At 40.1% G+C, this 18010-nt stretch overlaps 2 protein-coding genes and 1 long non-coding RNA gene across 10 annotated transcripts in view; 1 reads left to right on the forward strand and 2 right to left on the reverse strand.

The window, feature by feature from the left end:
- Nucleotides 1–11418, reverse strand: LOC107321220 (serotransferrin-2-like). Its single transcript, XM_015877924.3, has 17 exons — nucleotides 11327–11418; nucleotides 9827–9990; nucleotides 8492–8591; nucleotides 7338–7514; nucleotides 6796–6958; nucleotides 6621–6685; nucleotides 5863–6020; nucleotides 5511–5697; nucleotides 5217–5365; nucleotides 4908–4998; nucleotides 4550–4615; nucleotides 4093–4275; nucleotides 2958–3114; nucleotides 2252–2334; nucleotides 1422–1606; nucleotides 885–1071; nucleotides 1–219 (listed from the first exon to the last, which is right to left on the reverse strand). Exons 1-17 carry the CDS (start codon nucleotides 11376–11378, stop codon nucleotides 179–181), a joined length of 2208 nt encoding a protein of 735 aa, XP_015733410.2. The 5' UTR covers nucleotides 11379–11418; the 3' UTR covers nucleotides 1–178.
- LOC146759666 (uncharacterized) overlaps nucleotides 11388–18010 on the reverse strand; it is a 14533-nt gene continuing 7910 nt past the window's right edge. Inside the window, exons 3-4 of one of the 3 annotated variants that reach the window (XR_014949170.1) lie at nucleotides 16373–16472; nucleotides 11388–11421 (exon numbers count right to left, since the gene is read on the reverse strand). This is a non-coding gene — a long non-coding RNA (uncharacterized LOC146759666). Of the gene's footprint in view, nucleotides 11429–16090; nucleotides 16254–16372; nucleotides 16473–18010 lie in introns of those variants that run through there. The other 2 variants (XR_014949169.1, XR_014949168.1) reach the window with 2 other exon arrangements.
- PISD (phosphatidylserine decarboxylase) overlaps nucleotides 12993–18010 on the forward strand; it is a 22992-nt gene continuing 17974 nt past the window's right edge. For 4 of the 6 annotated variants that reach the window (XM_085556084.1, XM_085556091.1, XM_085556088.1 and 1 more), the window contains exons 1-2: nucleotides 12993–13099; nucleotides 14605–14699. Coding sequence is in view for 2 of the 6 variants with exons in the window: in XM_015877930.2 (XP_015733416.2) it covers nucleotides 13053–13099; nucleotides 14605–14699 (142 nt within the window). In the remaining 4 variants the exon portion in view is untranslated. Of the gene's footprint in view, nucleotides 13100–13481; nucleotides 13597–14604; nucleotides 14700–18010 lie in introns of those variants that run through there. The other 2 variants (XM_085556089.1, XM_085556083.1) reach the window with 2 other exon arrangements.

Below are 18010 nucleotides of genomic sequence, written 5' to 3' on the forward strand. Positions count from 1 at the left end.
TTACATCATCATAAACAACATCTACTTGCTGCAGAAAACAAAGGTTATGACAAAAGATAATCAGCATACATGGCCGGGGGTGATGGTTTCCTTGCAGACAGGCAGGCCTAGTCTGATTTCCTTGTTCTCACATTGGTGGCGGCTCGTGCCTTGCAGAGCCTTTATAGCAGCTGTCAGATCAATGAGCACAGGTGTCCTGTCTGCAGAAGTCCAAGATGCCTGCAAACCAATAGGAGAACATGGCCTTAAAGATGTGATCAGCTCTGAAAGTTGCTGCTGTTCGCTACAACACAACAGTGCTGATATTCCCTTGTTGAGTTTCAGTCCTCTAACAGCTATTAAACCTTCAGGCATCTAATCCATTGTGCAACCTGCAGCTACTTCAGCACAGATCCCCAGGGCCCCTAACAAGCTCAGCCCTGACTCATAAGCAGTTTCATTTAGTTTTAGTTAGAACTAAATACAAAATAGCTTTCAGTATATAGTAGTGAACAAACTCTCATTTAAGTACAATGAGATCTTTAACTCTGGTGTAGTTTTTAGTGCAATCTTCTATCAGAAACGGAGTTATTTCCCCTAACCCTGACATACCCAGACCTCTGGGATAGGAAGAACAAGTTTCTGAGTGGAAGACAATTCCACTTCAATAACTTTACATTTGCTCTGACCTGCATTGGTTGTATCATCCCCACAGGCCCCCATTTGCAGTGCTTACAGATAGGAGCTGCAAGAGTTCTCAACACTCCAGATATTACACTCCACTAACAAGGTTATGTAGAAATTACCTCTGAAGTTGGCATAAACCAGAGGGCCATGTCTGTGCACACAAAACTTCCTTCTGCTTTGCATTTTTCTCTAACTCAGAATGAAGAATTTGACTTTACCTGCAGGTGTACAATTAAACACTGACTCTGCCAGCTGAAAGAAAGGTTCTCCAAGGATTTCCCGATAGCTCATGTGAGTTGCAGGAACAAGGGACTGAGTAGCATCTTTGAAAAGCAGATCACTTTCACCATATTTTTGTGAGTGAAAGAGCTGGAATTCAGAATCCAGCTTGGTCCCCAGAAATTCCTAAACAGAAAAGAAGTTCCACAGTTTGGACAACAAATAACAACGTTATGTTGGTGAACATCAGTTTAATAACAGGATCTAGCAAGAAAACAAAACACAGATCTACTTTCATCCAGTTATACAACAAGATATGGCTTTGGAGTGGGTTATTTCTCAGAAGTATAATGGCAACCAATGGCCTTTGGAGAGTCCAAATACTGATTTTCTCACTCTCCTATGCACATTCTTAGTTCTGTCACATCAAATCTGAAGACACTTGATATGTTTAGTATATAAAGCTCTTGATATTGAAAAAGTTTTCAGAAATTGTACATAGGAAGTGTTAACTTCTTCCCCATTATCTACCTTACCTGAGATTTCATTAGGAAGTCATAGATTTTAGTGACAGTGACTGGTCGAGTCATGACTGTGTTGGGAGGAACCGAACCAAGGTTGCAGGCAGCCCATTCTGTGACTGCAGCACGTGTTCCATCCGGACACAGGAGTTCAAAGTCAGCAGCTGTGTAACCTTTTGCCCAACCAGAGCTTTCCAGGTCTGAAAAGAAGATGAAGTGAATGAAAATCTTTTTGAAAAGCAAATGCAGAAGACAAGGTGTTTCGGTGTTTCTCATGCAGTGAGAAAAAAACAGAGAGGAAAGAGCTGAGTGAATACACGTTGCATATTCATCTATTAAGAATGCAAAAGGAATAGTTGGGTTGTTTTGGGTTGTTTTTTTTTTGAGAAAACAGGTGAGTGAACTGAAGCCAGTTTTTAGAAGATAGGTGCAAAGTAACATTAAAGCACACAAACAGCTTATCGTATTTCATCTTCATCTGATAATAGGTACATGCTCTGTATGTGCCTATGTGAGAAGGTCCAGAGGGAAAAATCACTTTTTATAGCTTTGAGCTTTCCAAAAACTAGAGTAGTCTCCAACAATGATCTCCCCTCTAGTCCCCAGCAAACACATTCATCTCTGCACTCAGTGATTCTTCCTCTTCTCTCTCTGAAATGGAACAGTACCTGAATTTTAAGCTTTACCATAACATCTACATGCAGGAAGGTTCCTGCAAGTTTCTAGTTCCAAACACAGTTTCATGGACTCAGTTTAAACCTGTACACACTGATCCTTAGAGGTCACAGTGTGGAAAATGTCAATACTTTGCAGTGTTAAATTAGAAGAAAATATCTGCATCTCACTCTCTATGTTCCAGAGTAGGTTTGAGTGTTCCAGAAAAGCTACATCTCCAAAGCTTCTTCCACTGGGATTGCCAACCAAGCACCTTGTATAGGAAGAAAAGGAAAAGTTATCAGAGACAGCCATTACAGTGGCTGAGGCTTAGACAATCACTGGAAGCTAAAACAGGAGTAGCTGAAAACATCATCTGAAGTTATTTAGTCATTAGATGGAACACGTTAGTGATGTCAGTACAGATCTCAATGGGCACCATTTATGTGTTGGTCAAGACAATTCAATTTATCTCTTAAAGCAGCTCCCAGTTCAAAGCTGCATCACAGCATCCAAGTAACCTCACCTGTGCCTAGCTAGGAAAGAGAATTTAATTCAGCTAAATTAACTACAGATATTCTATGAAAGCACTTGCACCTTTAATATTCCTTTTCTACACAATCTTCAACTATTTCTTCTTTTTAAAAAATGTGTATAATAATAATTCAGCCTAATCGCTGCTTATAGCCTACAGTGCATGTTATTACATTATCTCTACACTCTGATCTTCCAAGTACCTTTCATCTCTTAAATGAGCCTGTTCCAATGCTCCACACCTTACATGTTTGGAAGCATTGTCTTGCTCCATAAAAGGTTACATGAAAGTCACGAACCATCTGAACAAGTCATAGCAACTGCAACCTAAGCAGAGTCTCTGACTCTGAAAAGAAGCATTACCTGAGTGCTCCCATATTGCCATAGTAGTGTTCATTGTGACCAGCAGCACATCTGCTGGATACTCGAGCTCCTTCCACCTCACTGCCTCCAATGCACACTTTGCACAGGTTTCCATCTGCTCCTGGCATGCAGCCTTTCCAAAAGAAATTCTGGTAAGCTGAGAAGAAAAAAAAAAAAAAACTGAGGTGAGATTAGGGTGAAGCTGCTTCTTCCACTGGAAGAATGGGATTCCATTTAACTGACGGAAAGAGGCCTAGATGGCACAAAGAATCGCACATACTCAGATAAGAGGAATAGTTGTTGAAACAACATTTGAAATTGCACTTGCAGGCCAAATGACTAATCAGCTCTTTCTTGGGTAAAGGAAAATGGCAAAACGACTGAACTAAGCAACTCTATAAAGCATACCAAGCTGTAGCATAAGAGGTTGTTAATTACACAGATCATCCAGTAGGTGGCAACATCTCTATTTATACGTAACTCTTGAAAGCATTAACAACTGGAACAGCACTTTTTTTCTCCTATAACATGAAGGATAGAAACAGAGGATCATTATCCTTCAAGTTTTGGAGTAGCCACACAGATAAACTAAGCTGATCACAAGTACAACACAGCAGGATCAAGAGGCAAGACAGTAGGTTAAAAGAACAAGGGGAGAAAGAGTTTCTATTACAACTGTACTTGGTCTTCCTAAAATATTTTCAGATAAACTTAACTCGTAACTTTTTACATCCAGAATATAAACAAATTCATTTGAGCTAATCAATTAAACATCTCCATCAAGAAAGAGACAGGGAAATAGACCAACTTTCCAAGTATGCAGCACAGAATCAGACATGTTAAGCTTAAGACTGGATACTTGTGTCCTTTGATCATCCTCCGTTTTGCATGTAGGCACAGATACCACTATTATTTATGGTGTATCTGCTTGCTAAGGAACATCACATACAGTCTAGAAGAAATCCACTACTGAAAAGAGAGCTCTATACAGGAACACAAATATGAACATCTTCAATGATATGCAAGACTGAAATCCTTTTACTCTGCCCTCACAGACCCTTTTCAATCTTACTTCCAAATGTTAGGCTTCAGACTTCAAGAGTCTACTCAACAGATAACTCAGAGCAACCCATACCAGATCCAGTATCACAGTTTTCGGTAACATTTTCCTGAGCTCCGACTGTATATCTGGAAAGAAGTAACCATCCTCCAGGACTATACAAGTGGCTGTGGCATGATCGCCTTCCCCTCAGGTTATGGATGTTAATCTGTTTGGCATTTTTCTTTGCGAGGGCTACAGCATAAACAGGTGACAGTCCTACAAAACAAGGGCAGCAACGAGTTACATGAAGGCAATGAAGTATTCCAAACAGGCAGAGCCCCAGTCTTCCCTCCCTCATCCCCTCATGATGTTCAGTTAATGGTGGATCACCTGCATCTTTGCTTTGCCACACAGCTGTTGCCCTAGCAGTCATACACTGTAGTGAAATTTTTCTTTCCCAAGTGAGCATTCAAATACATCCCAACAGAAATACTAGAGGCAGACTCAGAAACATTGAAATCTTTTGCCTTTTTAAAGGTTCTTTCATCACCTTTGCACTTTCGATTAAGTTTCCTCTTTTCCTCTGAGCTCTCATCAGCTGGAGCATAAACCTGCCCTGGAAGAGAGGAGACAATCATTAAGGATCTTGCAACTGCTGTCATTCCCATTGCATGGCAGGCCCCCATCAAAAAAACCTTTATAACGTTGCAATCCTCTCTTGAACCAGTCGGTATCTCTGCCCCTTTTATAGAAAAGATATAATATACAGACAGATCAAAAACTACAGCCAGTTAGTGGAAGAGCCAAGAAGAGTACCTGGATATGCATATTGATTCCTACTTCCATAACAAAATATCACAAGGTGTCAACATTTTACTGTATTTGTATGGTGCACATACAGAACTCACCATAACATTCTGCAGCTACAGGCACCAATCCACACCTCCCTGCAATGTAGACATGGGTTGCATCCAGACTGACTGCATCAGCCTCACTACTCTGTCAACAGTATTACAGAAAATAACATAAACAGGACTTGCATTAATTATGTAACCAGGCAACTGTACTTCTCCACTGGTTAGAAATCCCACTGCATAAATTCCCTGTCATTCCTACTGCTGCCTATAGAGTACAAGCATTTTTCCTCTCATTCAGCTTAGGCAAAGACACACATACTCTGTGCAGATTATCATATTCTCTGTTAAGGACCCTCCTACCTTGATCATTTCAATGCAGTTTGCCATGGAAGTTGCTTGGACACAGACTAATGGGTCAGATTTGATGCTCAGTGCCCACTCCTCACATTTGCGAAGCTCAGCATTGCTGATGCAGCACCAGCGCACAACACTGTTGTCCAAGGAGCTCCCTGCATTAGAAAGCAGAAGAACAGTGAGACCATGTCAATTATGCAACAATCTGTTCTTCATTAAGGGCATGCTTCAGTTTATTCACTCATGTCTCTAAGGGAAGAATAACAAAGAACGCCTACAGTCCTGAAGAAGGCTTCTTACCTTCATGGCCTAGTCCCTTAAGGAGAGCTACATAATCCAGACCAAGGACATATGCAATTTCTAGCTGTTCCTCAAAAAGCTGCAGGTGCTGAGTGGCATCTCGAAAGAGAAGGTTCTTTCCTCCAAAGGATGATGAATTGAAAAGTTCAAATCTGGCTCTTTCCTTTCCTTCTTGACCAAAGAGACGCTAGGACAAAAGCAATATTTTAAATTGCTAGAACAGTTCATTTTGAACATTTTGTGTACTATAACTTCAAATTTATTGAGAGAAGGCAAACTGGGTGGTGAGCTCCACACAAATACAGAAGAAAATCCTGTGTACAAAGATATACAGCTTATAATACCCACTCACTTGGAGCATGGTAAGAAATTTGTTGGTGATCTTTTGGAAGTTGTGGCGGGTGATGATGCCACGGCCAGGCCCCTTGCCCAAATTACAGGTGTTGTATTTGCTCAGCTCAGCTGTAGTCCCATCAGGACACAAGAGTACGTATTCTTGTTGCTCTGACTCTAAAACAACAGGACATTCATGAAACCATGAAGTGAATATGGCTTAGTAGTAAACAGAGATGGAAGGTAAAATGTTTGCTGTAAGATTATGCACTAGCAGCACAGCATACCAAGCACACTTAAAGCTGTCTTTGACACGCTTTAGCTATAGAGAGGGACTTCATTTAGACTTATTTCAAATACTATTTAAATTGTTGCCTTGTGTTTGTTTAAAAATACTTACCTGCATCTACAATTACCAACCAACTTCCAAAACACTAATGAAGAGCAAAACTGGCTTAAAAAAATAATAATACAGACATGCAGGAACTATTAGTTTTAGCAGCTCAATACACAGAAAGTTAAAAGGAATCTTAACAGTCAGGAAATCAACTGGCAGCTGCATTAGAGACCTTAGGCTAAAGAAATCGCCTGCATTAAAACGCCTGTCTGCTCCTATCCTATCAGTCTTTTCTGTTTTCCTCTGACTTGTGCAGAGAGCCAAGAAATACCACTGAACTGCTTACAGTGACTGACAATAAACATAAACACATTTCCCAAACTCCCATGCAGGAAAGAGCACAGTCAAAGGTTAAAAGGAATCTAAGTTTTTAGGAATACCTGTAGCTCCCATAATTGTCAGGTGATCTAAAAATGCAACATCTGCTACTCCATCCTTCAAGCACCTGCAGGAAGACAAACACCATCCTATTAACATGTCATCTGCCTTTTCTCTCCTCACTAGTTCTTTTTCCCCAAAGGTGAATTCAATGCAAGTTCAAAACAGACAGTTTACCTGAGGGCTCCATCAGAGTCATAGAAGGGTTCGTTGCTACTGGCCTCACAGAAGTGGTTCTTGTCTCTGACATACGATTTTTGTCCTTGGCAGAGAGCACACAGCTGAGGAGCAGCAACACCAACTCCAGGGATGCAACTTGCATTGAAATACTCACTGATTACTGTAGGGAATAAAAGAGGAAAAAAAAAAAAAAAAAAAAAAGAAAAAAAAAGAAAATAAAAAAAGAAAATAAAATACAAAAAATGGAAGGAAAAAAAGGCCAAACATATCAGAGATGTAAGTGAGGAAATCTGCTTTAGAAAGAAAAAATTACTTGAAGCTGCATCTGCTAATTGTCTAAATTGCAAATTTGAAACTTTTTGCAAACAGAGCGGTGTAATTTTTTCTGTTTAAAACCATCTTTGTGCTGGCTTGGTATTGCAAAGTCTTGACCCCTAACATATAAAAAACACAAAGACTTTCCTGATTTGTCAGTTCTTCTGCCCCCATTTCACTCACTCTTGCTGAGGGCAGACATCGCTACAGTTGCTATCACACACCTTTGCTCAGGGGTTGTGCCTCATCCCAGGAAAGATCATTTCTTGCAAGGAGAAATCCAAAAGGAATATTCCAGCCTGAGGTCCATCTGGCCCCATTGTGGCAGCTGCGCACACCTCGGAGCCTCTGGATATTCAAAGTTCCTCGCTTGGCAACAGCCACAGCAAAAACACAATTTCCTGTGATAGGACAAAATATGTAATAGAAATAACTAAATTCCAGCCCTCAGCTTCTGTCTGTGCACCAAGTTCAATTCCCCTCTAAATATTGCAAAGAAAAAAAATTTAGGCATATTAAATTGAAAATTCACACCAGGAATTTTACAGTATACTGACTACACAGTAAGCTCAAATCTAGTTGAAGAAGTTTAGGTATCACCGAGCTCCACCAAATCATGAAAGTGCAAAGGAACTTTGAACATTTACATCAAACAGTTTGTGGTATTATAGTGGAAATAACTCCTGTCTTATCCTCAAAATGTACCAATCAGACAGAAACATAACAATTCCACTATGTTTGCATGGTTTTTCAGTCAAAACAAAACTCACTTCTCACACTGTCCCCTTATTGGTCTCTTCCTACATCCATCTGCTAATGTGGCTTCCTTTTCAGAGTCATGCCCCTCAGGTATTTTCTATGTATGCTTGGCTTTGTCTTGCAAATCAGCCACTGCAGACTGCTCAGCTGAGGAATCTTACCGTAACACCCACCATCTTATATACTTGCCTTTTTATGGTGAGGAACAGAGAATGAATTAATAACAGAAATCTGATAAGAACTGATCTCTTAAAGAACAATTAATGAACAGTCATACTAATGAGGAATATGGTATAAGAAGTAATACAGATGTGATTAAACATTCTTCATTCCCCACACAACGTGAAAACCCAGTATACCAGTGCTGTGGGCAGGGGTGGGTACAGATTACTGTGGTGAGAGCACCATAGGCTGAAAAGATACAGAGCACCACCAGCTTTTTATTCATCACTATATGTTTTACACATACTAATGTAATGTATATGTCATTAGTCACCTCCATGTTCCTACAGCGTACATGAGATTCAACAGACCCTTTTTCTCCAAGAAACTCTGCCTGCACAGCAATTTACTAGGCAAGTCAGTTTACATCATAGTTTATTCTTCTTTATGTACATACCCTGTTCATAGATCTCCTTTGCCACAACAGTCAAACCATGTAGCTTTACAGCAGAGTAAACATCTCCTGCATCCAGGGAAACAGCATCTGCTTTATTTGCCTTTAAAAACAAACAAACACAACCCTCAAAACAAGTGTGCTTAAAGGGAAAAAAACAGAGCAGTCTGTCAGGCTGAAACTTGGCTCTTGAAATAGTAACCAGAGACTTTTACAAGCATTTGTTTCGCTTTTAACTGAAACTCCACTGTTAATTACTAACATTCCATCAGGATTAAGCTTTAAATAAATACTTTTGTCAGTAACAACAGTCCCTGCCTCTTCTTCGATCGTTCCATTCCAAAAACACAATTCTAGTGCCAAATGAATAAAAAGGCTTATTTTCCTCCTACTGTTCCATCAGAACCCCAAACCCTTCTCAGATGTCTCCTGGCTATAATAACCACTTAAGAATGGAATGAAGTCTATTAACAAGGGTCACACGGCTGGATGAAAACATGAACTAAATCATTCTTTTAACAAACAATAAAGCCCTTCCTGGTTTTGATTACTAAACCTACAAATGGCTTCATGCATGATTTTATTAAAATTAAAGATCTTCACATGGAAACAAGACTTCTGCTCTTCACTCCAGGGAAGATCAATAAGGAGTTAAAAACAGAAGGGAAAAGCAGGAAGAAAAAATAGTAATTACAGTCACAGTAGGATTGAAAATACAAGGAAAGACAAATACTCTGACCTGGCTTTAATTTATTAGTTTGGATTTGACCATTTATTTTCATGCAACTTCATATTTATTTCCTGGAAAATGCAAGCTGGGGTACAACACTATGGTTAGTAGAAGGCTCACACACTTGAATTCTTATCTCCCGAGCCACCTTGTGCAAGGCCTGCTCTGAAAGTAATGCCTCCTATTTTATTATGTTGGCAGGATGGCAGTAGAGGTGACTGATAGCAGCAGAGGGACGCTGTGACAAAATGGCACCAGGCAAAGGTATATAACTGAATGAATTGACTCTTGCTGAACATTTATGGAGCCCAGAGGACGTGGGCACAGTGAGGCAGTGGGTGGTGCATTCCAATAGTGGCAATGGTGATGTGAAAGACAAGTCTTGTTGCAGATGCCCATACAGATTTTTACAAGAGTGGTATGTAGGCTCTTGTTCACGGCTGGCAAAAATGTACAGCTGATGGTGGAGACTATGGTGAAAAATAGTGCTTTGTAGCAGAGAATGTGCTCTGTCAGGTAGTATTATAGTGTACTTTTTAATCTGTTCTAGTTTCTACTTCAAAAGAGAATGTGATTCAAAGTTGCTTCAAAAATCCTTGTGAACTTACTCTGATTTTATCAATGCAGTCATATGTATTGTGGGCTCTGATGCAAGAAATCCTGGCAAATGAATCTGCGTTGGTAACAGGCAGCACAGCTGTTAGTGCTTTGGACAGCTCAGCACACTTTCTCTGTTCCAGATCAGACAGAGTGCACCATCGAAACTTTTTCCCTGTGGGATAAAAAAAGAAAAAGTCAAGAACTGTGGGAGTTGCAAAACCAAACTCAGTTTAAAACCCCATGGAAGGGAGAGGTTATTTTGTTTTAATTAACTCCATAAATAAGTTGACTGCTCACTTGCGCATCCACACACTTGAAAGCACAGGAGAGATGTGCCCAAGCACTTTGACCCAACAGGCAAGACAACAAGCATCTGCCATTAAGTCACTACTGTGTCTCTATGCTTCTTCTTGACAGGCAGCAACAAATCGTGTACTATGCTGAATAGAGTATTAGTAAGACATTATCAACAAGATCATCACATCAAGCAAGAACTTAAAAACTACCTTCATTTCTGAATGAGCTTACAGAACCTGAGCAGGACCACTGTGTAAATCTGTAGCACAACTGAACTATTTAGTAATCAGCTCTTTCTCCATATGAAAACTAATTAACCAATTTAAAAAAGCAACCAACAACTGGTTGCTTGTAACTCATGCAGCAGAAAGAATGAGTTAGGAAGATACAATTAGAAGTGGAGGTGAAGGCAGTACCTCCCTTTCCATGGAAAGTTGGGGGTATGGTTGGTCTATACTGACTGTAAGTCTGCAACCAAAGCGAACAGACTTGTCAGCAAAATTTCCACTTTTGCTTTATACTCTGTAATTACCCATTTTGGATGTATTAAATGCCCTCTACTATAAAATATATTCATATGCATCTCAGAAAGATACTGTGCATTTAGGGAAAGAATAAATTGCTTATTTCACATGGAAGTAGCCTGCAGTTATACAGAATCCTGTACTGAAAGATAGGTCTGAATACACAGAAGAGACTACAGTATTTTGAACGTTGTCATCTTTAGAAAATCATTTGGTTTTCTAACAATGACCTACTATTAAACAAAACAAACAAGCCTGGAACAAAGAAAGTTTAATATTAGAACACCAAAGCTTTCATTCCTTTGAGCACAACGTCAGACATTAGCACTCCAAATGATCTGATGGTAATTCAGAGTGATTCCAAAAAGAAACCCATTGTAGTTTTTGTGAGGAGCAGCTTAAAATATACTGATTGATTTTGACAGCACTAATGAGTATGTGGACATCAGCCACTCAAAGGAAACCTATACAGAACTGCAGAGAAACTAGCTGCTTTGAGATCAGCATCCGCATCCACCCACAATCAAACAGGAAAAAACCACCATCTGAATGGAAATCACAGTCACAGTTCTGGCTGCAGATTCTATACACAGAAGAAAACAAAACCAAAGAACATCTTAGAGTTTGTGTCCTGGTAACTCATCCAGAGGTCACCTTTTCTCTTTCCCTTCTCTGCATCAAACTTACCTGAAGACAGCAAAGTGAAGATGATTAGGACAATTATAAGAACTGCCTTCATGATTACAGTTGTTCAGCAAGGATCCACTCTCTACTCTGTCGCTCTGCATTCTCATACCAGGAATTCCACAGTGATGACAAAGAGGATTTAGGCATGAACAAAGATAAAATGAGATTTTAAATAAGTAAACATGAACTCTTTCAGATTCTGTGTATCTCTGCATGCAGAGAAGAAAGGAACAGTGACCTATTTAGTGCCCACAGATGGAAAATATCAGTGCACTTTTATCAGTGCATGAACTCATACAAAGAAATGCAAACCTCTGTTTTCGAAGTAGTTTGTTTTTGTGTTCTTTGTTTGCTGCATGGTAAGAGTCTATTTACTGCCTAACATTAAACAAAAAAGTAACCCTATGCCTAAGAATTTAGAGCAGAATCCCGATTTTGTCAGCTTTCTTGATTCTTTTCATTCCACTCTAGCACAAGTCTAATTCCAAACTGATTTATTCCCCTGTTTCCTAACATTTAGCCTAGAGAAGTACTAGCACTTAATTACTCCAAAGCAGTCATGACTCACATCATTAGCTTGCTCCCTCTCTCTATACAAAGAGAGAGCTAATATGTACATATGTAAGCATAAGCGTATAAATGAAACTAACCCAAATATATATATATATATACACACACAGACATATGTATTGCAATACACTTTGATCTCACCTATTCAGGAGAGACTTGATCACTCTGTCTTTGAGAAAGATATTTCTTCCAGTTTTGTTTTCCTGCCAGCACTTCCTCTGCTTCATGAACTTTGGAAACACTTCTCCCATCTTTCTGTTCCTATGTTATAAACCTCACCTGAGCAATTCACAGAACTTATTTCCTACTTGCTTCTTTTGTGTTTGTGTACACAGACCCCATTGCTCACCTTTGCTGTTTCCTCACTAAATCTGCAGCATTTGAGATGCTGTCTTCTTTCCCATTAGTCTGACCACAGTTCACCTCTGTCACTCATTCCTGAGCTTCCTGGACATTCTCAAGTCCAAAGATTCTCTTGTTTCATAAGTGAACAGTAGGTATCTCCATCCATTTCAGAGAAGCTGGATTAGAAGATCTTTAAGACCTCCTGATATGAATGATTCTCTGAATCATGTTATTATCTCACCCTTTGACTTGGTTCACCAGCAGTTAGCTCAGCTCAGAACACTCTGGGAATTGAGTCCCATTCCCCACTAAGTGCAGTCTATGTAATCTCTCAATACAACACATTGCTACATGTCAACATCAGGGAAAAAAAATGCTTGGGGGGGGAGGGGGGAAGCTTAGATCAGGACAGATCACTAATGAGTTAAGTCCACGTCAATTAAAACATGATATAAACAAGCGTGCTTTATTTATACCTTAACCTTGAGTCACTCCTGAGTCAGCTGTGGGGACGCCTGTTGCTCAGGCCGTCCTGCAGGCCGCAGTCAGACATCAAAGCCATGGCTTGATGCCATCCAACCCTATCTTTGCAGCTATGCTTCCTGCTGGTCCTACCTTACCTCAGCTCATGCATCCTGAACCAGCTAATATTATTAGTGTTCCGCCTCCATTCCACCCCACACGGCTCATTACGAACAGCCTCACCCCGCCCCATCCCCTCACTCCGCCCCGCTCAGGCCCCGCCTCACCCGCACTCACGCTGTGCACACAGCGGAGGCCGCAGCGCCGCAGTAGCAGCGGGAGCAGCAAGATGGCGGCGGCCGCGGTGCGGGTTGGAGCTGCAGCCGTGCGGAGCAGGTACGGGCAGGGCGGGACCGTGCGGTGCTGAGAGGCCTGAGCTGGGGCTGCAGGTAGAGCCCGAGCCATGGAGCTGAGGGTGCAGCCGGGAGTGTGAGCCCTGAGCCGGGCACGTTGGTGGTGTGTCGCCCTGCTGTGTGTAAGGCGCTTGTTAAGGACATGGTTACGAGAAGCGGGTGTTACACTCCACCCTTCGGCTTCTTATGACTCCGGATGCTGTTTTACGAGGTTATGACTCCGGATTCTGTTTTACGAGGATAAGTGAAAACTGCCTAATTATCTTTAGCTAGCGTGGTAAAACTGTATGTAAGTGCCTGCTGCTATCACTGTGTGATTCCTGAACAAGAAATCTACTCATAGACTCCTTATTTCCCACATAAAGAGTCTACGTGAAACTCGTGAGATGTCTGAAATTCGTTCTTAAAAATATGAAAGAATGATAATCACTTCCTGGAACTGAATCACCCTAATGATGCAGCAGCCCATACGTTAATGAGGTAATTCTATACTCAACGTGCATCTGATCAGAGCAGGTGAAAGGTGACAGTGCCCAATGAAGACATCCCAGCTGTCATGTCTGCACCCTGGGATCAAGAGCTGGCACTCACATAGTTGTGGTTGGGAGCTCTTAAATGGCACCTGCAGGTAGCAGCCTCCTGGAGGTGGAATTATGCTGCGTGTTAAATGAGCTCATTACAGAACTTTACCAGTTTACAAGCAGAGTTTGTTTTGATCAGCGTGGCTGGATGCCACTTGGTAATAAGCGTCACCTTTGGGTGGATGTAAATACATATTAGCCATGTTGTTACAGAAGACAATGATAATCTTTATTTATTCTGCTTGCCATTCCTCTAAATAGAGAAATTTTGCTTTAAACATTCCTATAGTTTCCCCAGTAAAATCCAAGTCATTTATTGATCTTGAAGTAGTTTGCGTCCTGTTGGATACAATTCAACATATTGAACCAGAAACTGATCTAGAGAAGAGCAGCTCACTGGTTTTAGTCGCTTTTTAACTTATAACAAATGGATTGTTGGTGTTGTAGACCAAGATAGTGCATAAAATCAAAGATTGCATTAGATAACACTGACTTGTTCTTTTTAAAGGTTGTATTCACAGTAACCAATATATTACAGCTCTAAACAGCCTGAGATAGGGTATGTGACATTAGCAAGCACTGTACTTGGAAGAGCATCACTGTTATCGTAAAGTTTAAAAGGAACATGTGTTAGTGTTTTGATAAGAAAGTAGAAGTATTTGGGAGTAAGAAATAGGTACATCATTAAACAGTGAGGTATCTGCAGAAGCAGTTGGATTTTTTGGTTTATTGGAAAAGGAGGAGGCAGGCCTGAGGAAGATGGATTCAGTATAAATTTTAATGCTTTATTTTATGAATCTCAGTGCTTTGAGGGGAATTTTTCCCTCAGCTTCTGAATATTTGGTTTACATTTGTGTTGTAAAACATTTGTACTTGAGCCACTGTTTGTTGTATGTTGTGTTTGCAGTTTCCTGACTGGCTGTCACTTCCTCATACGTGAGAGCCCATGCATTAGAACTCCGGTCCTGTGGAAGCAGCCACCTTCCAGGACGTTTTTCAGTGGTAAGTGGATTTTATATGTTTTTAAATTCAGGATTACTCAAAATTAGGCAAATTATGATTGAATGGTGGTGAATATGAAGTCCTTGACATTGATACAGATGGACTGGGAGCCCCAGTTCAGCAGCCTATTCATTTCTATGGACATAAGCTCGCAAATAGTGATTTTAAACTTTCGGTGTTTTGCAGGCAGTAAAATAAGTGTATTTATCTACTTCATAAGGTTATTATTCATTGTTTATCTTTGTTTTTTTAATATATATATTTTTGCTTAGATAGCAAATGTAAAAGCACATGATTTATATACATATATAAGCACGCACACACATATATATAGCTGCATTTAGACAAATAATCCCTAGCCATGCTTGAAAGCTACTTCTTCCTTCTAGAAGTGCCATCTGTTCCACAGTGATTTTATGAATATGAAGAGTCTTGCAGGGAAGCAAATCTGGACAGCAGTTTAGATGTTATAATATTCAGAGTGACGCTTGGCTAAAATGTGAATTTGGATCAGTGTCCACTCTCAAATTGGGAATAACTGTGTCAGTGCATGACAGAATACAAACAATTGCGTGCCTGATTTATTTTTGACATTTGTTCACCCTTATACTGCATCATTCCTGTGTGTTTTTTATCAGAAAAACTGGCTTCTGTTGTCACTGTGACATCTGCTTCCCTAATGGTCCCTTTTAATACATCTCATTTGAGGGTATTTGCTTTTTTTTTTAAGCTTCTTTGATACTGTAACACTTATTTTGTACACAGCAATTATCATTCCTAAAGAAACCTGTCTAACAGGGCCAGCAGAAGAAGAGCCAAAGGTGATTGAGTAAATGCTGGCTACATTCCCATTTTCACTCTAGTACTTTTTCATAAGGGTAATTTATACTGGGATATTTTTTCCAGAGGTGTTTCATTCAAAATGAGGGATTTCATGTTCCCTTATACTCCCTCGCCTCAATGGCTGGAGAATATTTTTGTAAACCAGATATAATCAGACTGTGATCAGTGCTTAGAGCAGTGCTAGAGGAAGGAGCTCGACGTGGAAGGACATACACAATTGAACCTATTAGTTCTTAAATTGTTTCTAAACTTCTACAGTGATGATGATCTCTAGCAGAGTAAAGGCATTTTACCATGGGTTCCTTTTTTGTAATTACCTTCCTCAGATGACATAGCTTTTTGAGGGCTCAGATGAAAAAATTACTTTTCTGAAGGCAATACAATGTAGCAGAGTTTCATTTTAGTGTTTTAAATGTACTTTCTAAAAAACACAACTTTAATTAACTGACCGGATCGAGCCAATATTTCATGTTTTTTGCATACCTATATTGTATCAGCCTTTCTCAGAAACATTTTAGCATCACTCTAATCACTTATCATTTCCTGCAACAACTCAAGCTCTCAGCGTTTCTAGCACAGTGTGCAGCCAGGTGCCAGGCCAGGCTTAATCTGAGACTGTATTTTGCAGGTGGGTGTCACAAAGGGGATGTGTAGGAATCTGCATGGGTGCTGGCTGAGAGGTCTTTGTATCAGCTTAATCATGAAATGAGCCTGATGACAAAAATCACCATGAAATGCAAAAGAATCATGTTAGGCCATGTAATGACTGACTTAGAAGGGAGGCATCGAGCTTAGTCTCTAATGGGTAATAGGAAGGAAACAGAACATACCAGTTGGGAATTTGTTGAAAGCTGTTCAGCTGTATTATCTGCTTTGGAGTGTAACTGTTATGCACTTGGAGACATGCAGGGAAATCAGAATCCAGCAGGCCTGTAAGAAAGAAGAGGTCTAAATACAGTTTTTAATTTGAATAAACTGTGAAACTGAGGTAGGATTACACAAAATACTACTAATAATAAGGCCTGCTAAAATGATGCTTGCACTCAGAATAACTCCAGCAGGACAGGGCTGTGAAAAGTAAATATTGTTTGGTTTTTTACCAAGTATTTGTAGGCTTGTACTCCATGTGTTGACCTGTTGCTAAAACAATTTTATAGTCTTACAGTTTTGTTTTCCTTGTCAGCTGATGTGGCAATTGGTCCCATTTTGTAACACCACTTATCTGGGTTAATTTCCTTGTACAAATCCTTTGTCTCTTGTCATTTATGAATATTTCATTATTGAAAAATATGCTTTTATCCATTCCAGAGAAGGAAACTTACTTTTTCTATTGCGGTTTGCTGCAAGTAATTGATGATTAAGAGAAATCTTAGGTTAGCTTTACCTCCAAGGAGTTCTATTTTAGAATCAATCTAGAGCATGGAAAAGTACATTAAAAGTCCCGTCCTGGACTTGTTTCTACTGGTTCATCTTCTGGTCTTGTTGCCAGAATCAGAAACTGAACCTTTGTTTTGGAATCTGTAAACTTGTGTGAATTTCTTTAATGGCTGAAAGGTGTGGAATTGTATTTGTGGTTATTTTGTCAGCAAATGACCTCTAGCACAGGAAGAAAAATGTTTGCATAGGTCTATCAGGAGAAGTTATTGAACTGGAAACAGCCTCTGGATAAAACCTGTAGAGAAACCAGAAAAAGCTGTTCCCACCGAGAGCTTTCTGGTATTTACTGGCTCTGGTGAAATAACTGAGCAACTTTGTCAACTTGGAGCCAAGGATGTGGTGGAAAGGCAGTTAAAGGCTTTAGGGCTAACAAGTGTTGTTGGTCTCTGTACAGACATTTCTGTTGAAATAGTGATGCAGCTGTCTAGGCGGACCAAAGTTGAAAGGTTGTAGAGTCTTTGTACACTTAAAGTAAGTAAAATCCTTTTTCATAAGCATTTCACTGCTCTAAACGATCCGTGGCCTTTTTTGGGCATTTTCTTTAGGACAGAATTGTAGAATCATATCATAGAATCATAGAATGTCTGGGGTTGAAAAGGAAGGACCTCAAAGACCATCTAGTTTCAACCCCCCTGCTATGAGCAGGGTCACCAACCACCAGACCGGGCTGCCCAGAGCCACATCCAGCCTGGCCTTGAAGGCATCCAGGGATGGGGCATCCCTGTAGTTGTCCATCTAACTGTAGTTGCTGCCTTGTGTTTTGTGTTGGTTTTTTTTTCTCCAAAAGACAAGATTTCTTCACTAAGAATAAAGCCATTTTCACTTTATGGTGTGTTTTCAGGTATATAATTCGAAATGTTTTAAATCACATACTTTTGTTCATTTCTTTCCTATGTGTTTTGACTAAACAAAATACAAGCGAGAACTGCTTGCATAGGGCATCATTCTGTATCATGAATGGAGAGCAGCTGAATATCACTAATCACTGCCACCTGGAATTCAAGCTGCTCAGGTTGCAGAGCAATTATTCT

Source organism: Coturnix japonica, chromosome 9 (genome assembly GCF_054131305.1).
Source record: "Coturnix japonica strain WE chromosome 9, WE-NBRP24, whole genome shotgun sequence".
NCBI lineage: Eukaryota > Metazoa > Chordata > Aves > Galliformes > Phasianidae > Coturnix > Coturnix japonica.